The 24,426-nt window shown below is 37.4% G+C and overlaps 1 protein-coding gene across 1 annotated transcript in view; it reads left to right on the forward strand.

Moving 5' to 3' along the window:
- Positions 1 to 343: 343 nt before the first annotated feature.
- The window catches only part of GREB1 (growth regulating estrogen receptor binding 1), a 99,411-nt gene continuing 75,328 nt past the window's right edge, over positions 344 to 24,426 (forward strand). Inside the window, exons 1-3 of the mRNA XM_058178659.1 lie at positions 344 to 477; positions 11,654 to 11,855; positions 16,437 to 16,568. Coding sequence (XP_058034642.1) covers positions 11,699 to 11,855; positions 16,437 to 16,568 — 289 coding nt within the window. The 5' untranslated portion in view covers positions 344 to 477; positions 11,654 to 11,698. The remainder of the gene's footprint in view (positions 478 to 11,653; positions 11,856 to 16,436; positions 16,569 to 24,426) is intronic.

Consider the following 24,426-nt stretch of genomic DNA (forward strand, 5'->3'; position numbering starts at 1 on the left):
TAGGAACAAGATGACCCAATGCAACACTTTAGTGTTAATAAGAATTAAGCTGAGGTAAAGAAGCATGGGTGTGGGCGGGGGGGGGACATTGCTCTTTATTATCCAGCCCATCTTGCGCCAAAATTATTTGAGACCAAATTACTGAGTTGTGGCGCAGGCTTTATTTTGTTTCCGTTGCAAACAGAGATAACTGAATCCTTCCTCTGTTGTGCTGTCACAGAAGAATGTTTGTGTCAGGGTGACCTGACCAACACTTGCTGTTTCCAGAGGCTTACTCAGTCAGGCTGACAGCCTTCTCTGCTCTGAATCAAAGAAAGACAAACTCAGTGAAGCTAATGTTGGCACGGAGAGAGCAGCGGCAGCAGCTGGGATTAGCCATCGTTGCAAAATGCTAACTGGCAAGACTTTGCTTGCTTGTGATGATACAAGCATAGGATTGACTTGCAAGGGGTAAATTGGAAGCTTCGCCTCTATAAGGTATAGTACATCTTTGCTCTGTGCAAAACAAACCTGTTAATGGTTCTTGAGGTGCCACTAGGATTTTCAGATCCAACAAAGAACAAAGTTACGAGGCCTAGAAGTAGACTAAATCAAGCTATGCTAATCACTATTAATCTTCACTAAGCTGCCTGCAGGTCCAATTTTTTTTTTTGAGTGTGCATGTTCATTATTATGTAGTGATCTTAATATTTAGAGGTCTTAAGCATGCTCTCTCAGTTTGAGAAAGTAAATATCGGGAAGGAAAAAACCAAAGTCTGTCAAGCCCATTGTACTTTGTTCAGGTATCAGCAGGTTATAGGAAGCGTACTGCAAATTTCCTAGCGACCTACAGATGGATCGGGATCTATTTTTCCCAATTTTGACTTTAATAGGACTACAGTAGTTCAAAATGCACAGGCATTGTTATACTGGCACAAGAAGCAGCATATTATTTGATTCTCCAACAATTTATTTCAAAGATCTGTTATTAACAGTATTCATTTCACAATTACTCACAGAAACCTTAGTTTCTTGCTTGGCTATATATAGTCCAAAAAACCCACAACATTTTAAGTCACAAGTTACTCAAAAAGGAATGTTTTTACTTTTTAAAAAAAAAACAAACCCCTCATTGTTTTCTTTCATCCCGTGATTTAGTGGTTTAGATCCATTTAAAAACAGATGAAATATAATTAAGGAAGTTTTTTTTTCAGAGCCTCCCCACTCCCTCTTTGTCTTCACACGGTTTTATCTGCAGGTTGTCTGTATTAAATAATATTGAATTTGTGTGCAGACATGGTTTTTTTCCACATTTAAAACTCTACTTTCACAGTTTATACCTCTGTGGTCCTGATAATTTGTTTTTTCAGTTGATAATTTGTCTTTTTGCTTATAGGGCACAGCAGATTTAATAATGTGACTCCCTTACAGAATTAAGTTTACTTTTCCAGGCCCTTCACATATATCCTTTCTCAAAATTGAAGCCTCTTGGGTCTTTGGAACAACAGAATTACAACTCCCATGTAAAATGCATGTTCATGGGAAATTTTGATAGGTAATTTCAAACTGATACTTTTATATTTTCCATGGGCTCTTTGAGTATATGTGTGAAAAATTCAACAGACAAGCTAATGCACCCAGGTCAAATTCATTTTATGTAGAAGATTTTGTGCCAGTTGGATCTTCAGCACACTTGTTCTATGCTAAAAATATAAGTAGTAATAAAGACAGCTTATGAGTATAAATTAAGTTAGTATCAGCATGTTTCTCATTTTGAATTATTTTTTGTCTGTATGAAATACTAGTTAAATGTAAGGAGAAAAAGACAGATGTGAGAAAATCTGTGATATGCTGAATGAAGCATCTTATGAATGAATGTTATATTTTATTTATAATAGAATAATATTTTACTGATTTTTATTAGATCAGGGTTTTTTTATTCAAACAATTCTGTTTGCTGCGACTGCATTTAAGTTTTGCTTCCCATAAGTGCATTATGGTTCTAATCTAAATATTAGCAGATGAATAAATTGTAAGTCAGTTTCTATTGCCTCAAGAATTTAGAAACTCAACAAGATAATTAAAAATGCCCACATTTGAAATTTCAGTATTTAAAACAATGTCACAGCTTGTTGTAATTGTAAGTATTAATAACGTATACTTTATGAATATGGCTGGCTAGCTTGTATTGATAATTTTCTTTTGGAGTCATCTTTTTCTAGTTAGTGTAATATGTTATGCTATAACACAGTTTATTTGGTCTATTACTTTGCATTTTATGTTAACCCAGCTAATTGTGGCTTTATTCCATACAGTAAACCATAGTGTGATATGTAAAATTTGTTTAATTATAATGTCTCTTACTTGGTTTTAGTTGATTTGCGTTAAATAAAACTTACTCATGGATAAATAAATTAGGATTGTAGTCTCATCCCCCCCCCCACATTTAACCTTTTTATAAATTGAAGACAATTCTGATGGGGCTCATTCTAAAATGGTTTGTACAATTATAATTACTATAGTGCGTTCCTGGGTATAAAGTACATTCTTGCAACATCCCCGTAAAGCAGATCATTGGTATTCTTCTGTGGGAAAGCAATATTTGAAGGCATGTTGAAGTCTGCATAAACAAACCTGATAGCTCAGAGTTAAAATCACTGTATTATTGTATCGTTTAATGCAGAAAACCACCATCATATAGGAGAAAGTAATTGGAAATGCTGCGTGAGAGATCACCAAACCTAGCTTGTGTGATATTAATGACATTTTGTCATATAGGGCTAGAAAAATACCAGGGTTTTCTGTTGGAGAATGGTTCAAAAGCTCTGCTCAGAAGACTTGTATTTAAACTTAAATCTAAATTGCTATCTATTAAAGCTAAGTTAAAGCTAAGTACACTTAGGCTGCATTAGATTTTATGAACAAACTTTGAACGTGACACACTTTAAATTGCCCTGTTTTTTTTTCAAAAGCAGGCTGGACACTTTTCAAAGTGACACTAAATCTTGTCAGTATAGAGCAGACAGTGATGTAAATGCCACGGAAAGAGTTAAGACCACCTCTCCTCCAATGTATACAAATATATGTTTTATAACTTCCTTAAGTCCTTCCTTTCCAGATGTTTCTCTGCCATGATTTTAGATAGCAGTGCTCATTTAGGGGTGATGGGAATTGTCCTCCGATACATCTGGAAAGGCGCCAGTTTAGAAAGACTACTGATTAATATAGAGATGGATTCACCTTTTATTTGCAATGAAGGAAAAAAAAACGCTTAAGAAGATCTGTTTATGAAAACAACAAATTTGGATGGAACGCAGTCCTTTGATTAGTACACAATGGATCTATCTGAGAGCGCCAAAGCATTTTTCATTTTCTAAAATGGATTTGAAGTTTATGACTTCAGCTATTTTCTCTTTGTCTTTATTGGCTATCATTTTTCTACCCTGCTTAGGATTTACATAACTACTTCATACTCTTTAAAGTGCGGTGAGACTTTTAAATATAGTTTGAGGATAAATTTATTTAAATCAGAAATTGTTAATGTAATAATAATAATAAAAAAAAGAGAGATGGAGAAGGTCAAAATAATATCCAAGATGAAAACCCAGTTTGTGAATCTGGATTAAGTAGATGCTGTTGACACATGAACAGCAAACCATTGTAATTGAAGTTACACCTGCAGCTTTTATGAGATCCTGTAAGAAAAACCTATAAATCTGCATTAAAATACATTGTTTCCTGTAGGTGTGGGAAGACAAGGCCTTTACAGGATGTAATTCTTCTGTCTAATGTATTTATTGCCACATCGTATATTACACTGTGGGCCACAGTGGTGTTTCACTACTTAATGGCCAATTGATTTGAAAATTGTTCTCCAGGGCTGAAGGGATAAAATAAAGAACAAAGGCTAATATTAGAGTGTCAGTGGTCATTTCTCAACAAAATTAATGGCTCAACCTAGTTCAGCGATGCCTCTTATTGAAAACGTACTGCTAGAATGGGATACTGTTTCTGGACTGTTGCCCCCCCCCCTCAGCCTTTCTGCAAGGGAAAGCAAATAGGAATTTTCTTCTATTGAAGCTTCCCAGCAGCCTAACACATATATTTTCTTTCAAAAATCAACATTTGGTGACATTTCATTTGGTCAAACTGTCTTTTAATCTGCAAGTGTCTCCAGTATAGTAGCTCTTCTGAGCTTCATAAAGCTCAGATTTGGAGTGTCTTTAATTTCTAGATTGTTTAATGGAGATTGGATTTTCATTGTTAACTATGAAAATCCATAATTTTCATAGTAGACTATTGCCATCACTTTGTATTTTGTTTCTCTCTGCTAGCCCAGTTGATGTTTCCTGATTCATCTCCATATAGAACAGAAAACTGAGCTATGGAGTGCCATATGGTTTACTGATCTCTCCCATAATCATTGAGAGGTATCCTAATGCCTAATAAGTTTATTCTTGCCTCCTGCTCAGATTGCACTGCTGAATCAAATAATTAACTTTAAACACATTTAACAATAGAACAATTTTTGTCTAAGCATGTTTGCCATGATGAGAATGGTAGTGAACTGGGGTGCCAGTTTCTTTGATTTAGATCACCCTATAAAACACAATTGACAAGTTAAGTACAGAAGACATGCCTTGCAAACATAATATTCTAGCTCCAAAGTGAATAAATAATACTATGGATTAGCACAATGAGTGAACGTAGCCACAGAATATAAATTAGAAAGTACCTTACAGAAATCAGCCACAGACTTGTTAAGTGTCCATAGGCAAGCAGCTTTCAGCCTGAACTTTTATAAACCCCATCTGCAACGTGCGAGAATTAGTGCTCATCTATACTACAATAAAGATTTTACTGATACTATTAAGCATTTTGAGTACTTACCTATGTACAATATATGTGTTATACAGGCTGTTCATTAGGTAGTGCAGGAGTGTCAAACTCAATTTCATTGAGGGCCACTTCAGGTTGACCTCGGGGGGGCTGGGTAGGCATGGCTGACTGGGTGGGTGTGACCAACTGGGTGGGCATGGCCACCTTGATGCCACTCACTGGGCATGGCCGACTGGGTGGGCGTGGCTATCTTGATGCCACTCTCCAAACTGCTGGCATGTTTCTTCTTTGCATTGGGTAGACTGGGCAGAAACCACGCTGGCACAATGTTTCCTCTTCGCATTGGGTAGACTGGGTAAAAGCCACACGGGCTGACCCCTTACATTTTCCAGGACGGCCCGGTGGGCTGGATCTGACCACATTGCGGGCTGGATCCGACCACATCGTAGGCTGGATCTGGCCCATGGGCCTTGTGTTTGATATCCCTGATGTAGTAGCATTGAAAATATTGTTGTAACACCCTAATGACAAATGTCTGCAAATGTATAAAAGATAAGCAATAATGAACCAATGTAGATGATCCCTTAATTTAATTTATGGTGACAGTAAGCATTTGAAATTGCAGCTTCTTAAATATAGAGGCTGTTTCATATAACAGTAATACTGCTTTGTATATTAAAGTGATTAATTTGAATATTATTCTGGAACTTCAGACTATTAGAAGTTTGATTCCTATTACCAAAGGGCTGTTTTATCTGGTTCAAATATTATCAATGTTTTTTTAGCAGTATCTTATACCTGTCTGCACCCAGACAAGAATGTCCAAGATCTCAACCTTAAAAGAGTTATACAGATTCAATCATTTTTTTTGCATATGATTGTAAGAATGTCCCTAATACTTAATATTGTATGCATGAAATAGGCAAAGCTGCCTTTTGCTTTGCTCATTTTATGCATACTATATTTCACATGGCATATCCTCTCTGAAATATGAACAGATAAAAATTCATCCAATACTTTCAGCATTTTGTACAAATGGATCTGTAAGAAAGCTACAAGTAAACAATTTATGTTATTGCAGATGTATACTATATTCCCTTTATAGTAGATGAGCCTAACCATCTAAAGCTTCTTTTTAAAAAATCTCAATCCTCAATATTGTAGATGTTTGAAATTCATCCTGTTGTACATACTAAAGCAATATTGTGTGCATTTGAACAAACTAATGTTGCCCAGCTCAGTTAGATGTCAGTACCTAGCCAATCTTGACTGATCTCAAAAAGCTAAGCAGAAATGGACTTGGTTAATATAGCAGACCTTCTGGAATAGGAACTCTTTCCTGGCAGATTTCAGGAAATGCAAGTCCTTTAAGCTAGACACAGAAGTTGAAAAAAAATCTTTGTAGAAGAATGCAGTGTCAAACCATTTCTATATTGATGCAAAAGTAATAATATGGACATGTACAGAAGTCAAGTTCAACTAGAAGAAAATTCTCTCTCTATGTCTTTGAAAGCCAGTGTGCTTCAGGGATTTGGGTGTTGAAACTAGGAGCAAGGAAAGCCAAGTTTTAGTCAATTTTTCAGCATAGAAGCCAGTGGGGTGAACTAGCCCTGTAACTCTCTCAACACTATATTTTTTTTAAAAATATTTGCCCCGCCGCCCACCCTGACCAGCATAGTAGTTTACAGTCCATTACTAAAGCTTCACGTAGAGTTGTCATCATTCTTTAGCTGCATGAACATTGATGTGTTTTGAGGTTTTCCTTTTGTCAATATTCCCAAAATAATCGGGGTTTTTTTGTTTTTTTTTGCCATTTTGTGGATTTGCCCTCAAGCCTGCCAATGTTTCCCTCTTGAACTAGTGGTGCTGGTTGTTTCGGCTGCATAAGGAACAGAATATTTAAACTTAAACATTTGAAAGAGACGGAACGAATTTACTTATAGCATTTTTCACAGTGGCTCCATCATCCATTCAGGATCAGGCCCACCAGCCATGCCACTAACATTCATATGTTCACTGGCCTCGCTCTGTTTAGAAATGTGAAATGGGCATGTGTATTTTGGTTTTTTTTAATCCATCAGGAAATAAAACCTTCCAGTCCTATATATGGATAACAACGTCCTTGCAGTAACCTTTCTTGTTCACGTATGTGAAGATGCTAGAGATACGAGCTCAAGCCTGCCGTTACTTATATTTGATGAATGTGTGTTTATTTGAGGCAAGGTAAGAAAGAGATCCAAATAGCACTTTTGAAACCCAAACTGTAAGAGTAGTTCTCCCCCTCATCTGATGTTAACATGTATTTTGGGAGTTTTTATATTGAATAGGAATGGAACTGCTGTTTTCTTTATACAAGTTTTTAATCACATGAAGATTTTTAGCCCACTTATTTTAGAGGAATTGAGAAGAGCAAGGTTTTTTTTTTCCACTCCCAGTTTGGTTTAGTCCAGTTTACACAAGGAAGCCATTACATTTTAAATTGCCAAGGATTAAGCAACGAGAAATAAATTGCTCACTCCCACATGAGATGTTTCCTTTTCTAACTTGAATAAAAATAAGCAGGGTTTTTTAAAATCCAGATTTCTTTCCCACTGGCTATGGCAGTTTTATGAGGCTGTACAAAGCTGGAATCCACATAGTCCCCCTTCAAAAACCAAATTGAGTTGGCTAAGAGTTGTGGTGGCTGAACTTGAATTTGACTTCCATGCCTCAGTAGAAGCACCACCATCACGCTGACTCGCTTCTCTTCATCATCTGTTTCTTGACTTTGCAGACCATAAACATGGGGCCACTATAATTTAAATCTGTTGGAGTCTGCTTCTCTCTCTACCTCACAAAATTTTAATTTGGGCATGAAAGAAAAAGAATGGACAACAGTTGGTGTTTTCCCAATATGATAGACTAATAGCTTGGTAATTTCCTGTGAATGGGTTGTAGCCAAAATCATCTAAAAAAATCATCACAGTTGGGGAAAGCTGATCACCATGTTTGTAAATTGCCATCATGTAATCCTGGTATAGGGACGTGGCTAAGACGCTGAGCTTGTTGATTGAAAGGTCGGCAGTTCAGCGGTTCAAATCCTGAGTGCCGCATAATGGAGTGAGCTCCCGTTATTTGTCCCAACTTCTGCCAACCTAGCAGTTCGAAAGCACGTAAAAAATGCAAGTAGAAAAATAGGGACCAGCTTTGGTGGGAAGGTAACAGCGTTCCGTGCGCCTTTGGCGTTGAGTCATGCCGGCCACATGACCACGGAGACGTCTTCAGACAGTGCTGGCTCTACGGCTTAGAAACAGAGATGAGCATCGCCCCCTAGAGTCAGGAACAACTAGCACATATGTGCGAGGGGGATCTTTACCTTTAATCTTGGTATATTCTTCAACATGGCATTGCCACCATCTTCAGCAGGGATCGACTCTAATGTGGCTTTCTTCTCCCTACCATTTTATGATCGTGAAGTATGAAAAATATACTTTCGTGTTCTTCTTAGCCGAAGTTTATAGAATTCCTCCATGTTTGTTCTACAGCAAGTAGTAAAAGTGCTGGGATTCCTTTCATCCATTGCTATGGGGAGATCAGCCTTTCTCTTGTCCCCACTTCCGGCTGGCTGGAGTTTTTTGAATAGAGATAGTCGGTTCTGATCATTGTTTGGAATTTCACAGACATTTGAAACAGCCTCTCCCACCTCCGCTTGTGTCTGAGAGCTCCTAAAAGACATAAATCTGATACAGAGTTCAATAGCACAAGAAAATGAGGCCCATTGGCCTGCCAAACTTCTGGGTGCCATTTTATGACCTAGCTGGCACATTCATGGCCACCAACATATATCTTTCTGCCTCTTGGACTGTTAAACAAGAGTTGTCCCAAATTTTTATATCGTGGAAGTGCAGGCAAGTGCTTTGATGTTGTCGTTAACACGGTTTGTGCTCCAGCCGGCTGCTTCCTGGGCCTGAAGTAGATGCAGATGATGTTGGATAATTACTGTGTCTGGAATTTATTTTTATTAGGCCTTCTCCAAGCTTGGAAATGGTAAAAGGTGAAATAAATCCAATGAGCTCTTCATATCTAAGGGCTGCCCTGCACACATTGGTTGCCTGATTGTCTTCCAACATCTCATTTATGGGTTATGAACTTGATTGTGAATGTGGCAAATGGGTTTCATTGGCAAACATATTTGGGGAAAGGTTACCAAACGCCTTGAGGGAGGGTAGAGAGAGATAAATTTCAGAAATACATTTGCTTGCTTACTTGGTGTTTGGTGCAATGATGAAGTACAAGGCTAGAAACTCATGGTTCTAGATCCATGAGTTCTAATCCTGCCTGAAAAGCTGGGGGTGAGTCACATTCTCTCAGTCCTACCTACCTCATCCGGTAATCATTGTGGAAAAATGTAAGGAGGCAGTAGTACTATCCAGGCTGCCTTGGGTTTTATTTTTAAAGATGAGATATAAATCTAATAAATAAGTTTGCTTTTCCTCTAGGATACAGAGTGGCATGCCAACCCTTCCTTGCCATTCTGTGAGATGAAAGTGACCGATGTGAGGTGAACCTCCAAGGTTGTGGCTGGACTTGAACCTGTGTCTGCTTAGTTCTAGTCTAGCACCTTAACCACCCTGGCTCAGTATTTAAAATAGATGATACCCTGTGAACTTGAGACAAATATGAACAACACCTCTGTGTTAAGCAGATTGCCTCGAAAGTCTTTCCATAGGCTCCTTCCACTTGAATACACCTTTGACCCTTCAATAAGAAGCAGTGTTGTTGTGCTGCTGTGAGGAGCTTTTTTTAAAATTTATTTATTTACATTTATATCCCGCCCTTCTCCGAAGACTCAGGGCGGCTTACAGTGTATAAGGCAATAGTCTCATTCTATTTGTATATTTACAAAGTCAACTTATTGCCCCCCCCAACAATCTGGGTCCTCATTTTATCTACCTTATAAAGGATGGAAGGCTGAGTCAACCTTGGGCCGGGCTTGAACCTGCAGTAATTGCAGGCTGCTGTGTTTTAATAACAGGCTCCTTACAGCCTGAGCTATCCACGGCTGGCAAGTGCCTCACCTTTACGTGCAGAAGGTAGCTAGGGCTCATCCAACTGGCCAAAGCATGAGCTAGTTCTGGCCATGCCCTTTCTTTATTCTCTCATTATGCTTATTGGTCACTGCAAGGAAAAAAAGTAAGTCACAAACAGGCTGTCCATTCACAGCTTGGCAAAGATGCCTTTCACAACACCTGGAGAATAAATGGGGGGATAGTGGCCAAGTACCACAATGCCTTTACTTCAGGAGGAAAGGGCAACCCCCCCCCCAAAGGGGAAGAGAAGGGTGATGCTGCAATTTCCACAGTGGAAACTGACTTTGCAGTGGTTCCTCTAAGCCAGTGATGGACTCACAGAAAATGCCTAACTTTTTTTTTTTTTTGAATTTATATCCCGCCCTTCTCCAAAGACTCAGGGCGGCTTACACTGTGTTAAGCAGTAGTCTTCATCCATTTGTATATTATATACAAAGTCAACTTTTATTGCCCCTAACAATCTGGGTCCTCATTTTACCTACCTTATAAAGGATGGAAGGTTGACTCAACCTTGGGCCTGGTGGGACTTGAACTTGCAGTAATTGCAAGCAGCTGTGTTAATAGCAGACAGACTTAGTCTGCTGAGCCACCAGAGGCCCCTTGACTCTGCTGGGATGTCCCTCCCTTCCTCCTTCCCTCCCTCCCTTCCTTCCATGCCATTGCCAAGAAACTCTTATATGTTCATTTATTTTTTAAAAATACAGACCAAAACGTGTATAGTGCTATATATTATATAAAAAAATGTCAAACAATTACAAAAAATAAAATGTGAATAAAACAAACTCGTTTTCAGAGGCCATGCAAGAGCAGACCTTATTCTCACATGGCTTCTGCAGCCTCCGAAAATCACCTCAGAACAGGGTGTGCTTTTGAGAGTAGTTGTGTTGGTGAATGGTAGCATGTCATTCAAAACATCAGCGTCATAGATTCACCATCACTGCTGTAAGCTGATGATCTTCTCAAGATCAGTGGCAAAGGGTGTGAAGTGCGTTGAAAATATGCCTGTGTTTTGGGGAAATGGGCAAGCATGATTGGAAGATATATTGTCTTTAAATAGAAGATGTAATGCCTAAGGTGATTATTTTAAAAGTATCAGTCACATATCCCCATCAGCTAAGGCTAGGCAGGTGATAACCAGGGAGAGAGCCCTCTTCATGGAACTAACTGTAGAAATTGTCCCTCATGGAAATTTGTCTCATATTGATGAAGTTACAATGTCAAGGAAGATTTTATTTTAAACAAAACTTTCCAAAGTTATCTGTTTGCTTTCTGTTTAACCTTATAATCGTTCAGATGTACACTCTTGTTCATTTCATATTTTAATATATTGTCTTTTTATTACTGTTGCTTTATGTGAATTACCCTAGAAATGTGTTTGGAGGGCAATATTTAAAATTAAATGTATATTACCGAGGTACAGGTGATAATGGACATAGTCATTTGATTTGAGAGATAGTAACAACATAATTATATAATGCTTAAAAAAACTGCTTTAAGAAGTGATTTCCCCAATGCCTAAAGGTAGACCAACAGTTTGTTTTTGTCAATATTAAAAATGCCTCTCTGATGAATTAGAAGAAACTTATTATCGTAAGTTCCTAGCATGTACGGAGGAACTATATAATTCATGCTGTCAGCTGTGCATCATTTTTTACTGGGTCAATTCACTGTTTTCTTAGAAGAAACAGTTCCTTTGAAATTTCTCATGTTTCCAAATTTTATTAAAGCAAATGTTGATCTAGTCCCCTCTATCTTTTCTTGTTTAGGTGGAATAATTATAATTCACCCCTTCTGATTCATTCTTCAAGAAAATGGGAAATTCTTATGCGGGGCAACTTAACTCAACACGTTTTGAAGAAGTATTGCATAATTCTATTGAAGCTTCTCTCCGATCCAGTAATTTAGTCCCAAGGCCCATTTTTTCACAGCTATACTTAGAAGCCGAGCGGCAGCTTTCGTCTCTAGAAGGTAAGAAGTGCTTCTTTAGAAATATTTGTAGTTCGGGGTTGGGTCCTTGGTGTGCTCTGAGCGTGGTTGTTTTCTTGCAGATATTTCGTTACCCAACTAGGATTGATGATGTTACCTAGTTGGGTAATGAAATGTCTGCAAGAAAGCAACCAAGCTCAGAGAGAACCAAGGATCTCAAACTGCTCCTTTGTTATGGCTACTTAAAAAAACACCAGTTCTCAAGGTGATGGACATCATCCAACAGTATGTCAGTTGACCTTCACTCACCAGAATGGAATGTTCCCTTGCTCTATTCAACCTTCCGCTTTTATGGAATGTGTCCCAATCCTCCAAAATAGATTTAAATATGGATAAAGGTGCAAAATGAGCCTGTGAATATTTATTCATGAAATGAATATTTAATGAATATTTATTCATGAAATATCACTTTTGCTTGTACACAGATTAGTATACAGAGATAAAAGCTTATCAAGAACCATTCTTCCAGAAATAATTAGTGTGTTCTTACTTCTCTGATTCTTTTGCTGATCTGGGATTAGAATGTTGTAAAGTCCTCCCTGTGTTGATACATAGGCAAAAATCCTTTTTGAGTTTTGCTCTCAACTAGTGAAAGGCAGGAAAAAAATGTAATGAATAAAGGAGGGGAAAGTTTACATGACGCATCAGTAAGACAAAAGCAAAGCCTCACCTCTATTTCCAAAGGTTCTTGTTTTTGTGATTACTGAACACATGGGAGCCTAGCCAATTTCAATCGGTCTCATCAGTACTGTTCATAAATTCACTGTATAGAAAGAGTTTCTAATGCAGTATTAGGTTTAAACTCTTCATTTGTATGAAGCCTGCAAATGTTATTGTTCAGACAGAGTCTTTGAAATATGTCAGGGAGAAAGGATTCTATTTCTGTATCTAGACCACGGTGTCAAACTCAAGGCCCGGGGGCTGGATGTGGCCCGTGGGGTGCTTTGTTGGAAACAACGAAGGACCGGCCCACAGCAAAAATGGAGCTTGGGAGAGGACGACGCAAGCAGAGAGTTGCCGGAGGCCATCACAGCTGATAACTGCAAATGGAAGGCTGCTCCGTTTTTGGTGGCAGAGGGCTGCAGGAGGCCTTCACAGCTGAAAACTGAGCTTGGGAGACCGTTTTCACTAGCAGAGTGCTCGGGCCACCAGAGGTGTCCCTGACACGAGTGATGTCAAGCTAGCCATGCTCATCCTGGCTCCCCAAGGTCAACCACAATCCTGATGCAGCCCTCAATGAAATTGAGTTTGACGTCCTTGGTCTAGAACTTTCCAACTATCTAAAAACTACTACTTAAAAAAAATTGCCACAAATTTAACTGGGACTCATGCTCTATTGAGTGTATATCAGCTCACAGCTTTTTGAAATTTGTAATATTGATTTAGTGTAGTTAACTGGAAAGAAATATTGCATTTGTGACTGGGATCCCGGCTGTGCAATGGTAAAAATGAGCACAATTGGAACAAACAGTATTTAATACAATGAAATAAACTGCAAATTGCAAACTCACCAATCAGTATTTCAAACGGCAACCATTTTGGTGATGAATAATATTGATTAAAAGTTGACAGTAACTTAACATTTAAACAGCATTTTTATACTTTCTCACTTTGAACAACAATATTGGGTTCTGGTTAAAGTTCAACCTGTGAACTTCAGAAACATTAGAATTGCTCTAAGTATCAGAAAATATACCATTTTATTTTATCTTAATAGACAGCATTTTTATATAATATTTTGGGTCTTGTTATTTTCTTGTATTGCTTCCTGAGAGGTGAAAATCTTAAGGTACAATGTTCCCTTTCCCAAGCAAATTCACTGCTTTTTTTTTTTCAGAACACACCCATTTCTTAATAAACTTTAGAATCTCCTACAGTTCTGATCATCACTATGGAAATGTTTCCTTCAATTCATTTCTGTTTTTCTTTACCGGTTTTAGGGAATACTTCCTTATCTCCATTTGGCATGTGCCTGTGATCTTCCAAATTATTGAAAGAATAAGCAGTACCCTTGTTTTAACATCCACTTATTTGTTTATTCTCAGGGTGGAATACCTGTGATCTTGGAACTTTGCCCCAACAATAAAATAAATCAAATTGTGATGTCAAGTACAAGGGTGACATTCAAATTTTTTCCCTACTGGTTCTGTGGGCGTGGCTTGGCAGGAACCTGCGACTGAGTGGGCATGGCAAACTTGATGTAACTCATGGCCACACCCACTCAGTCACATGACTCCCCCCAAGCTACACCCATAGAACCCGGTAGGTAAAAATGTGTGTATGAGCATAACAAGGGTTCATAGTGAATGCTGTAGCAAAGAGAATCTGAATTTTTCTCTCTCCATTCACAGCGGAGCTGCTGCTCCCTTTATGGTCCCCCCTGGCCCCCTCCCTCCCGGGGGGTCGAAGTACCTTAAAGGGACAGGCTGCAGCAGCTCCGCTGTGAATGGGGGGAGAAAAGTTCAGATTCTCTCTGCTGCATTTAACATTGAATTCTGTGGCATATCGGAAGCTGTCGGAAGAGGTGAGTGGTGAGCGGGTATCAGTAGGGCTAACCAGAGGTGATTTTTACCAGTTCGGTGAATTGATTCAAATCGTCCCTACCAGTTCACCCGATCCAGTCCGATCCAGTCGAATTTCACCCCTGGTCAAATGGGAAAAGGCTATTTCTGCAATTGTCCTAAGATGATGGGGTTGTCTCCTTTCATATGTGTGTGATATTCATTCATTCATTCATTCATTCATTCATTCATTCATTCATTCATTCTTTCATTTTATTCATTCAGTTTTCTTATCATTGAATGAAAGCAGACTCAGAACAATAGTCAACACTAAATAATCCATAAAAATATCCATGGTATATATAACAAAAATTAAAATTATATAAAATATACATGGAGTCATAAATCTGTTCCTGTCAAAACTTTTAAAAATTTGCAGAAAACAAAAAAATCTTGCCAGAAGTATGAAAGTGGTTTGTCATTGCATTCTTCTGGATGTTGTTTAGGTAGCCCAGTCTAGCATGTTTCCCAGGAATTAAAACAAACAAACAAACAAAGTCTTTGGGGTCTTCCATCCAAGTACTTGCTAGGCCTAATCCTAGTTAACTCGCAAGCTCAGACAAGTAAATGAGGTGTCAAGTTTTTATTGGATAAATCAAACATCTGGAAAAAAGTCCAGACAATTAAATCAGTAGGGAACATGATTTTCTTTCATTGTCGGTAGAGTAACTGAAATTCTTTGTCTATTGATTCAAATACAATTTTTCTTAGGTACCTAATTCTGGTTTAGCATGCTAAATGTGCAATAGAAGAAATACTAAATATTATCTGGGATTTTACCATTTGATCATTTTATAACTATCATGACTTCCAGTTTATTTATATGCCCAATTCAAAGTGCTGGCTTTAATAGTGAAAAATTTTAGTGTTTGAGGCTATGACTTGAAAAAATGCTTTTCTCTATAAATACCCATATGGACCTTGAGATTATTCCCAGAAGCCCTTATTCATATGCCTTCATAAATCCCAGTAAGATTACTAGGAAAAGGATCTTGACATTTCAGTTGTGCAACCTTTACTTAGGTAGGTGAATTAATAAAAATACATTTGTTTCATTGTTTTCCCTTGTTAGTATGACTTGATTGATTTGAATTGATTGAATTGATTTTATTTGCTACTGCTCAAGTATCCACACAATTTTTATTCTTTGCATCAGAGGCTTATCCATAATTAGAGTAAAGAACATTTTATACATTTATTAGAAAACTTATTTGATTTATAATGATTGATTTTTTTTTCTGGGTTTTACTGGAGAGAGTTCACTCGTGAATGTTTGTTACTCAATCACTGAAGCTTTCTTCCATGTGTGAAGCAGCTGTCAGGGTTTGGAACTTGTCCCAGGGGTCTATATAGCTATGGAGGTTCTGTGGTGTTTTGAGTGATGTATGAATCAGGTGATACGATTGTTGCACATTGATCCTGTTTATAAACTTATACAGATTGCTCTCAAAATGTAATCCCAGGTATGCATGTTGTGAATTTTATTAATGTTTCCACTGTGCCATAAGATCTGAAATTCCTATTCAGTTTGATTTTCCATAATCAAGTGCCCTCAAAATATATAGGTCTGCAGTTTTCATTGATTCCAGCCAGTATGTATATATATGTATATATATCAGACTAGAAAATAGCAATAGCACTTAGACTTATAGAGTATATAGCTTCACAGTGCTCTACAGCCCTTACTAAGCGGTTACAGTGTCAGCATATTGCCCCCAACAATCTGGGTCCTCATATTCCCGACCTTGGAATGTTGAGTTTGCTCATGAAATGACTAGAAATGCAGGTCTCTATCTATCTTTATCATCTCTATATTTATCTGATCTATATCTCCATAGCTGTCTTATCTTGTCCTGTCTGTCCGTCCATCTCTCTCGCTCACACACACAAATAAACAACGGCTGTAAATACGGAACAGCTGTTACTAATAAAGTTATCTTGCTTGCTGCGCCTAAAGTGAAATTTATCTGAGTTCCAGTGATAGTGCTTGTGATCTCTTTAGCAGGCATTAGGGTAGATAATGAGGAAGAGGAGGAGGAGGAAGATGATGATGATGATGAAGGTTCAGAAACAAGTAGCCCTCCTGTTACTTATCAGATGAAATCACCACCTGAAGGTTGTTGCACTACCGATGGTAAGACATTAATGTTGTTTGGATGGTTAATTTATAGGCATGCAATAGACCAGCATTCCCCAAACGTTCCGGCTCGGCAGACTGGCAGCAGCAGCAGGGGCAGGGGGCAGGGAGAAGGGCTGGTTTCACATACTCACTCATCCATCACTTCCAGGGTCTGGTTCCAAATGGGCTGTGGCCTGGCACCAGGCCGTAGACCGGGGGGGTTAGGGATTCCTGTTAAGACAGGGGTCTCCAACCTTGGTCCCTTTAAGACTTGTGGACTTCAACTCCCAGAGTTCCTCAGCCAGCTTTGAAGTCCACAAGTCTTAAAGGAACCAAGGTTGGAGACCCCTGAACTAGATGACAATGATTCTTAGTTCACCAGCTACCTGCCAATTCAGGTGGAGTAGAAGTAAACTAGATTAAATCATTTGCAAATATAAACTGTCACATTTATAACGGTTCTAGATCATCTGTAAATGGCATCATTCATAGAAAGCATGCATCCAAGATTAAAAATTGAGCCAGTTCCCATGATAGATTTTAAGATCAAGTTTAGTGAATGACTGTGTGCTAATATTGTATGAAGTTCTTTATATTTATTTATTTATTTATTTATTTATTATTTACATTTTTATACCGCCCTTCTCCGAGGACTCAGAGCGGTGTACAGCAAGGTAAAACATAAATATCAAAAAATTTAAAATACAATATTCATTAAAAATCTAATTCTATACGCTGAATAATTAAAATAGATGTATAAAATTTTAAATAAATTAAACCCTTAAAACCCCACTAACAAACCTATTGATCAGTATATTTTTTTTAAATGAAAATTATTTGAAATAGGTAATTCTTGAGATTTATTATATGCTGCTACACTGCATTTTTTATGTAAAGCTTTGTTTTCCATTTGGAAATGACATGTTGGCTCTTCTAGTGCCAGCATTAGCTTTAGGCATTAAAAATAATCCTATTTGCCACATTCTGTCACAGTCTATTGTATAGTATAGTATAACTTCTAAGAAGCCCAGGCTGTCCAGGGCACTAGGAGACAGCTGTATACTAAGTAAGTTGGCCAGGCACCAGAGTCTGAATGTGGTGTATGATTTAGCCTTCCATTCAGGTGTGAAATCCAGCAAGTTCTGGCAGGTTCTGGAGAACCAGTAGCAGACATTTTGAGCAGTTCGGAGAACTGGCAAATACCACCTCTGGCTGGCCCCAGAGTGGGGTGGGAATGGGGATTTTGCAGTATCCTTCCCCTGGAGTGGGGTGAGAATGGAGATTTTGCAGTATCCTTCCCCTGCCACGCCCACCAAGCCACGCCCACCAAGCCACGCCACGCCCACAGAACCGGTAGTAAAAAAAAATGGATTTCACCACTGCTTCCATCCTTCCGAAGTTGGCAAAATGAGGACCCAGATTGTTATTGGGGGCAACATGCTGACTCTGTAAAGTGCTTGGAGAGGACTGTAAAGCACTGTGAAGCGGTATATACAGTAAGTCTAAGTGCTATTGCTATATACTGAGGGAAACTTAGTGGTGTTCATGCAATTCGCCCTAAATTTCATATAAGACTATACAAAACAAAGAGCCTTTGAAGGTTTTTATGTATGCTGAGTGTGACCATGACAGAATCAAGCAGTCATTCCTTACTGAAGAACAGAAGTTTTGTCATCAAGTTTGTATCATCTGCCCAATAAATGAAAAAGTTGTTTCAAAAAAGGAAATACCATGCTTATGGTATTTCAAATAATAGGTAAGTGCTTGACTTACAACCGTTCCCTTAGTGACCCTTCGAAGTTACAACAGCACTGAAAAAAGTGACTTGTGACCGTTTTTCACACTTACAACCATTGCAGCATCCCTGTTGTCACGTGATCAGTCACTGGTTCATATTTATGCTGGTTGCAGTGTCCCATTGATCCCCTTTTGTAGCCTTCTGACAAGCAAAATCAATGGGGAAGCCAGATTCGTTTAGCAACCGTTTTACTAACTTAACAACGGCAGTGATTCACTTAACAATGATGGCAAGAAAGGTCGTAAAATGGGATAAAACTCATTTAACAACTGCCTCGCTTAGCAACAGAAATTTTGGCTTCAATTGTGGTCGTAAGGAGAGGACCAAAATTCTGTGAATTGGAGCCTATTTGTCCCACCTTCGGCTACTGTTGCAAGTTGGTGAAAAGAATATATAAAACATGTAGGGGATAATTTCCTCAGAAAATTGCACATTGCACTCTTTGCACGTGGGATATTATAAAACAATGACTATGCAATATTTGAAGGGCAAATCTACCCTCTTATAAACATATGGACACAAATACCCTCTTATCCACTAAAAATGTTTTGACTCCAATCCAAGGTTAAAATGATAGCTAGGTCATTTTGGCTTACCAGTGCTTGAACTATACCTTGAATTACTGGGTTATTTTTACACATTTCCACTGCCAGTTTAAAAAAAAAGGTTTAGCAGGGCTTTGTCAATACATCCTGATTATCAGCATTTGAATTATGGAGTTTTGCCTGAAGGTTAAAGAAAAATAAAGACATTTTGAGCAAGTAAGTGAACTTGCTCAGTTGGGGGCGGGGGAGGGGAGCAGATGCAAGAGTTGATTAAAATATAAATTCTGAGTCTTCCCCTCCCTTTCTATTTTTTAAATGTTACTTTTTTTTTGTTTGTGCAATTTTAAAAATGGGAAGCAGAACTCTTGATAATAAAATGAGGGGGGAAAAATCCCAAGCTGTATTTCCCTTCCCATTTATCTTCCCATTTTAAACCAGATTTCATCATAACCAGCTATTTGTTACCTTTTCTTCATTATTAGTTATTGTTCTGTTTTTTAGGTAAACTTTCTGTGCAAACGTTTTCCAAACTGCTGGTTTCTTTTATTTATTTATTTTATTTATTTATTTTGTCACAACAGTATATATAAGCATAAGCATGAAATAACTATATGAAATTGGATACAATCAAAGGAACCTTAGGACAGGAACGATAGGCACGTTGGTGCTCTTATTTTATTTTGTCACAACAGTATATATAAGCATAAGCATGAAATAACTATATGATATATAAGCATAAGCATGAAATAACTATATGATATATAAGCATATATATATAATAACTATATGAAATTGGATACAATCAAAGGAACCTTAGGACAGGAACGGTAGGCACGTTTGTGCTCTTATGCACGCCCTTACAGACCTCTTAGGAATGGGATGAGGTCAATAGTCCTTCGGGAGAAGGGCGGTATAAAAATTTAATAAATAAATAGTAGATAGTTTTGGTTAAAGCTTTTGGGATTATGAGAAGAGACCACAGAGTCAGATAATGTGTTCCAAGCACTGATAATTCTGTTACAGAAGTCATATTTTCTGCAATCTAGATTAAAGCGGTTAACATTAAGTTTAAATCTATTGGTTGCTCTTGTATTGTTGCAATTGAAGCTGAAGTAGTCTTTAACAGGGTGGGGGTCATCTATAAGGTAATGTCCATCAAGCATGTACTTAGTGTTTGGGTTCTTTTTTCCAATATGTAAGACTGAGCATTTGCTGGTTGAGATTTGGAGTTGCCAAGTTTTAGACCAAGCGGTTAGAAGATCAAGGTCTTTTTGAATGGTAGATGTATTGTCGGTGATGTTAAATAGTTTGACATCATCAGCAAAGAGAACACAATTACTTGAGATATGGTCACAAAGATCATTTATGTATAGTATGAAGAGTGTTGGTCCAAGAACGCTACCTTGAGGAACGCCACTCTTGACAGGAACAGGATTTGATAGAGCATTGCCAATTTTGACCACTTGTTGTCTGTTAGACAGAAAAGCAGTTATCCAATTGTGAAGGGGTCCTGAAATGCCATAGGATTTTAATTTTAGGAGAAGTTTATCATATACTACTGAGTCAAAAGCTTTGCAGAAGTCTATGTAGAGTGCATCTATTGCTTTGCCTTGATCAAGATTTGTAGTCTATATGTTTTTATAGTGGAGAAGTTGTAAGTTACACAATAATTTTTTTCTGAAACCAAATTGTTTATTAGAGAGTAGGTTGTTTATTTCTAAGTGGAAGGTAATGGATTGGTTGATGATTGATTCCATTACTTTGCAGGTGATGCAGCATAGAGAGATTGGTCTGTAATTTTCAACTAAGATGGGGTCTCCTTTTTTTTTTTTTATTCAAAAGTTTTACAAAATTTTTTCCCTACTGGTTCTGTGGGCGTGGCTTGGCAGGAACCTGCGACTGAGTGGGCATGGCAAACTTGATGTAACTCATGGCCACACCCACTCAGTCACATGACTCCCCAAGCTACACCCATAGAACCCGTAGGTAAAATGTGTATGAGCATAACAAGGGTTCATAGTGAATGCTGTAGAAGAGAATCTGAATTTTTCTCTCCATTCACAGCGGAGCTGCTGCTCCCTTTATGGTCCCCCTGGCCCCTCCTCCCCTCCTTCAACCCCTCCCCCGACTTCCCGAACGAGCACAAGGTATAGTTAAAAGTAAAACAAACAAACAATAGGACAGGAACGATAGGCACGTTGGTGCTCTTATTTTATTTTGTCACAACAGTATATATAAGCATAAGCATGAAATAACTATATGATATATAAGCATAAGCATGAAATAACTATATGAAATTGGATACAATCAAAGGAACCTTAGGACAGGAACGATAGGCACGTTGGTGCTCTTATTTTATTTTGTCACAATAATGTACACAAGCATCACACAAAATGATTATATAGTATATAAACATATGGACACAAATACCTTCTTATAAACATATGGACACAAATACCTTCTTATCCACTAAAAATGTTTTGACTCCAATCCAAGGTTAAAATGATAGCTAGGTCATTTTGGCTTACCAGTGCTTGAACTATACCTTGAATTACTGGGTTATTTTACACATTTCCACTGCCAGTTAAAAAAAAAAGGTTTAGCAGGGCTTTGTCATTGCATTCTTCTGGATGTTGTTTAGGTAGCCCAGTCTAGCATGTTTCCCAGGAATTAAAACAAACAAACAAACAAAGTCTTTGGGGTCTTCCATCCAAGTACTTGCTAGGCCTAATCCTAGTTAACTCGCAAGCTCAGACAAGTAAATGAGGCGTCAAGTTCTTATTGGATAAATCAAACATCTGGAAAAAAGTCCAGACAATTAAATCATTAGGGAACATGATTTTCTTTCATTGTCGGTAGGGTAACTGAAATTCTTTGTCTATTGATTCAAATACAATTTTTCTTAGGTACCTAATTCTGGTTTAGCATGCTAAATGTGCAATAGAAGAAATACTAAATATTATCTGGGATTTTACCATTTGATCATTTTATAACTATCATGACTTCCAGTTTATTTATATGCCCAATTCAAAGTGCTGGCTTTAATAGTGAAAAATCTTAGTGTTTGAGACTATGACTTGAAAAAATGCTTTTCTCTATAAATACCCATATGGACCTTGAGATTATTCCCAGAAGCCCTTATTCATATGCCTTCATAAATCCCAGTAAGATTACTAGGAAAAGGATCTTTTTTTTTTTTTATTCAAAAGTTTTACAATTTTCCCCTTTCCCCCTCCTCCCCTCCTTCAACCCCTCCCCCGACTTCCGGAACGAGCACAAGGTATAGTTAAAAGTAAAACAAACATATGCTAAAAAAATTTTCGTCCCAACTTAATTATACCCTACAATCATCAATTCCTAACTTCCCCCAAAAGCAATCAAAAATAATACATCATAATCATTCAAAAACAGTCTGATAACTCTTAGTCTGATATCTACGTTGAATATAGTCAATCCATTTTTTCCATTCCTTTAAGTATCTTTCTTGCGTATTGTCTTTCAAAAAGGCTGATATCTTCGCCATCTCAGCCAAATTGGCAACTTTCAATATCCATTCTTGTATTGCTTCCTGAGAGGTGAAAATCTTAAGGTACAATGTTCCTTTCCCAAGCAAATTCACTGCTTTTTTTTTCAGAACATTTTGTAAAATCCACCAAATTTTTATCCAAAAGGCCTTTATGTCCTTACAAGTCCACCAAATGTGAAAATATGTAGCGTCATCACAATTACATCTCCAACATTTTGCTTGCATTTCTGGATACATACACGATAATTTTTTAGGATCTAGATGCCATCTATAAAACATTTTATAAAAATTTTCCCTCAGATTCTGTGCCTGTGTGAATTTAACATTTCTAACCCAAATTTTTTCCCACGTTTCCAATAATATTGGCTCCTGAAAATTTTGTGCCCACTTTATCATACAGTCCTTTACCAAGTCCCTTTCAGAATCTATTTCAAGTAACACATTATACAATCTCTTTATATGCTCCTGAGACTGATTTCTAATTTGCTTTACCAAATTTCCCTCGTTCTGCTCTATACCAATTTTCTGATCTCCCTTCCATCTAGCACGTAGTTGCTCATATTGAAACCAAGTATAATTTTTCCCTTCCTCTCTTAATACTTGCAGAGATTTTAACTGCAAATTACCTCTTTCAGTATACAAAAGATCTTTATATGTAATCATTTCCTGATTCTGTTCTATGTTTATATTTTCTACTGTATGTCTAGGACTTGCCCATATAGGAACCTTATAATTTAGTTTATAAGAGTATTTTTCCAAACACAGAAGGGCATTTCTTAGCACATGATTTGTAAAATCCACCAAATTTTTATCCAAAAGGCCTTTATGTCCTTACAAGTCCACCAAATGTGAAAATATGTAGCGTCATCACAATTACATCTCCAACATTTTGCTTGCATTTCTGGATACATACACGATAATTTTTAGGATCTAGATGCCATCTATAAAACATTTTATAAAATTTTCCCTCAGATTCTGTGCCTGTGTGAATTTAACATTTCTAACCCAAATTTTTTCCCACGTTTCCAATAATATTGGCTCCTGAAAATTTTGTGCCCACTTTATCATACAGTCCTTTACCAAGTCCCTTTCAGAATCTATTTCAAGTAACACATTATACAATCTCTTTATATGCTCCTGGGACTGATTTCTAATTTGCTTTACCAAATTTCCTGCTCTGCTCTATACCAATTTTTTGATCTCCCTTCCATCTAGCATGTAATTGCTCATATTGAAACCAAGTATAATTTTTCCCTTCCTCTCTTAATACTTGCAGAGATTTTAACTGCAAATTACCTCTTTCAGTATACAAAAGATCTTTATATGTAATCATTTCCTGATTCTGTTCTATGTTTATATTTTCTACTGTATGTCTAGGACTTGCCCATATAGGAACCTTATAATTTAGTTTATAAGAGTATTTTTTCCAAACACGCAGAAGGGCATTTCTTAGCACATGATTTTTAAAGGCCTTATCCACTTTTTTGTCATAAATTAAATATGCATGCCATCCATATAACAAATCATAACCTTCTATATTCAAAATTCTGTCCTCTGTTAAATTAAACCAATCACTTATTGCAGAGAGAGCAGCTGCTTCATAATATAATTTAAAATTAGGCATTTTTAAACCTCCCCTTTCCCGAGAATCTTGAATTATTTTCATTTTAACCCTAGCTTTTTTACCTTCCCATATAAATTTGTTAATTCCCTTCTGCCATTCCTCAAGATTCTTATCTTTCTTAATTATTGGTATCATCTGAAAGAGGAATAAAATCTAGGTAAAACATTCATTTTAATAGCAGCAATTCTCCCAGCAAAGATAATTGCAATTTTTCCAAACAATCAACTCCTTCTGAACTTTTGCCATAAAACCTCATAGTTATTCTTATACAATTTCACATTTGATGACGTAATATAAACCCTAAATACTTAACCTTCTTTACAATTTCAAATCCTGTTACTTCCTCTAGTTTTTCTTTCTGTTGTCTGGCCATATTTTTA

This window comes from Ahaetulla prasina, chromosome 1 (assembly GCF_028640845.1).
Source record: "Ahaetulla prasina isolate Xishuangbanna chromosome 1, ASM2864084v1, whole genome shotgun sequence".
NCBI lineage: Eukaryota > Metazoa > Chordata > Lepidosauria > Squamata > Colubridae > Ahaetulla > Ahaetulla prasina.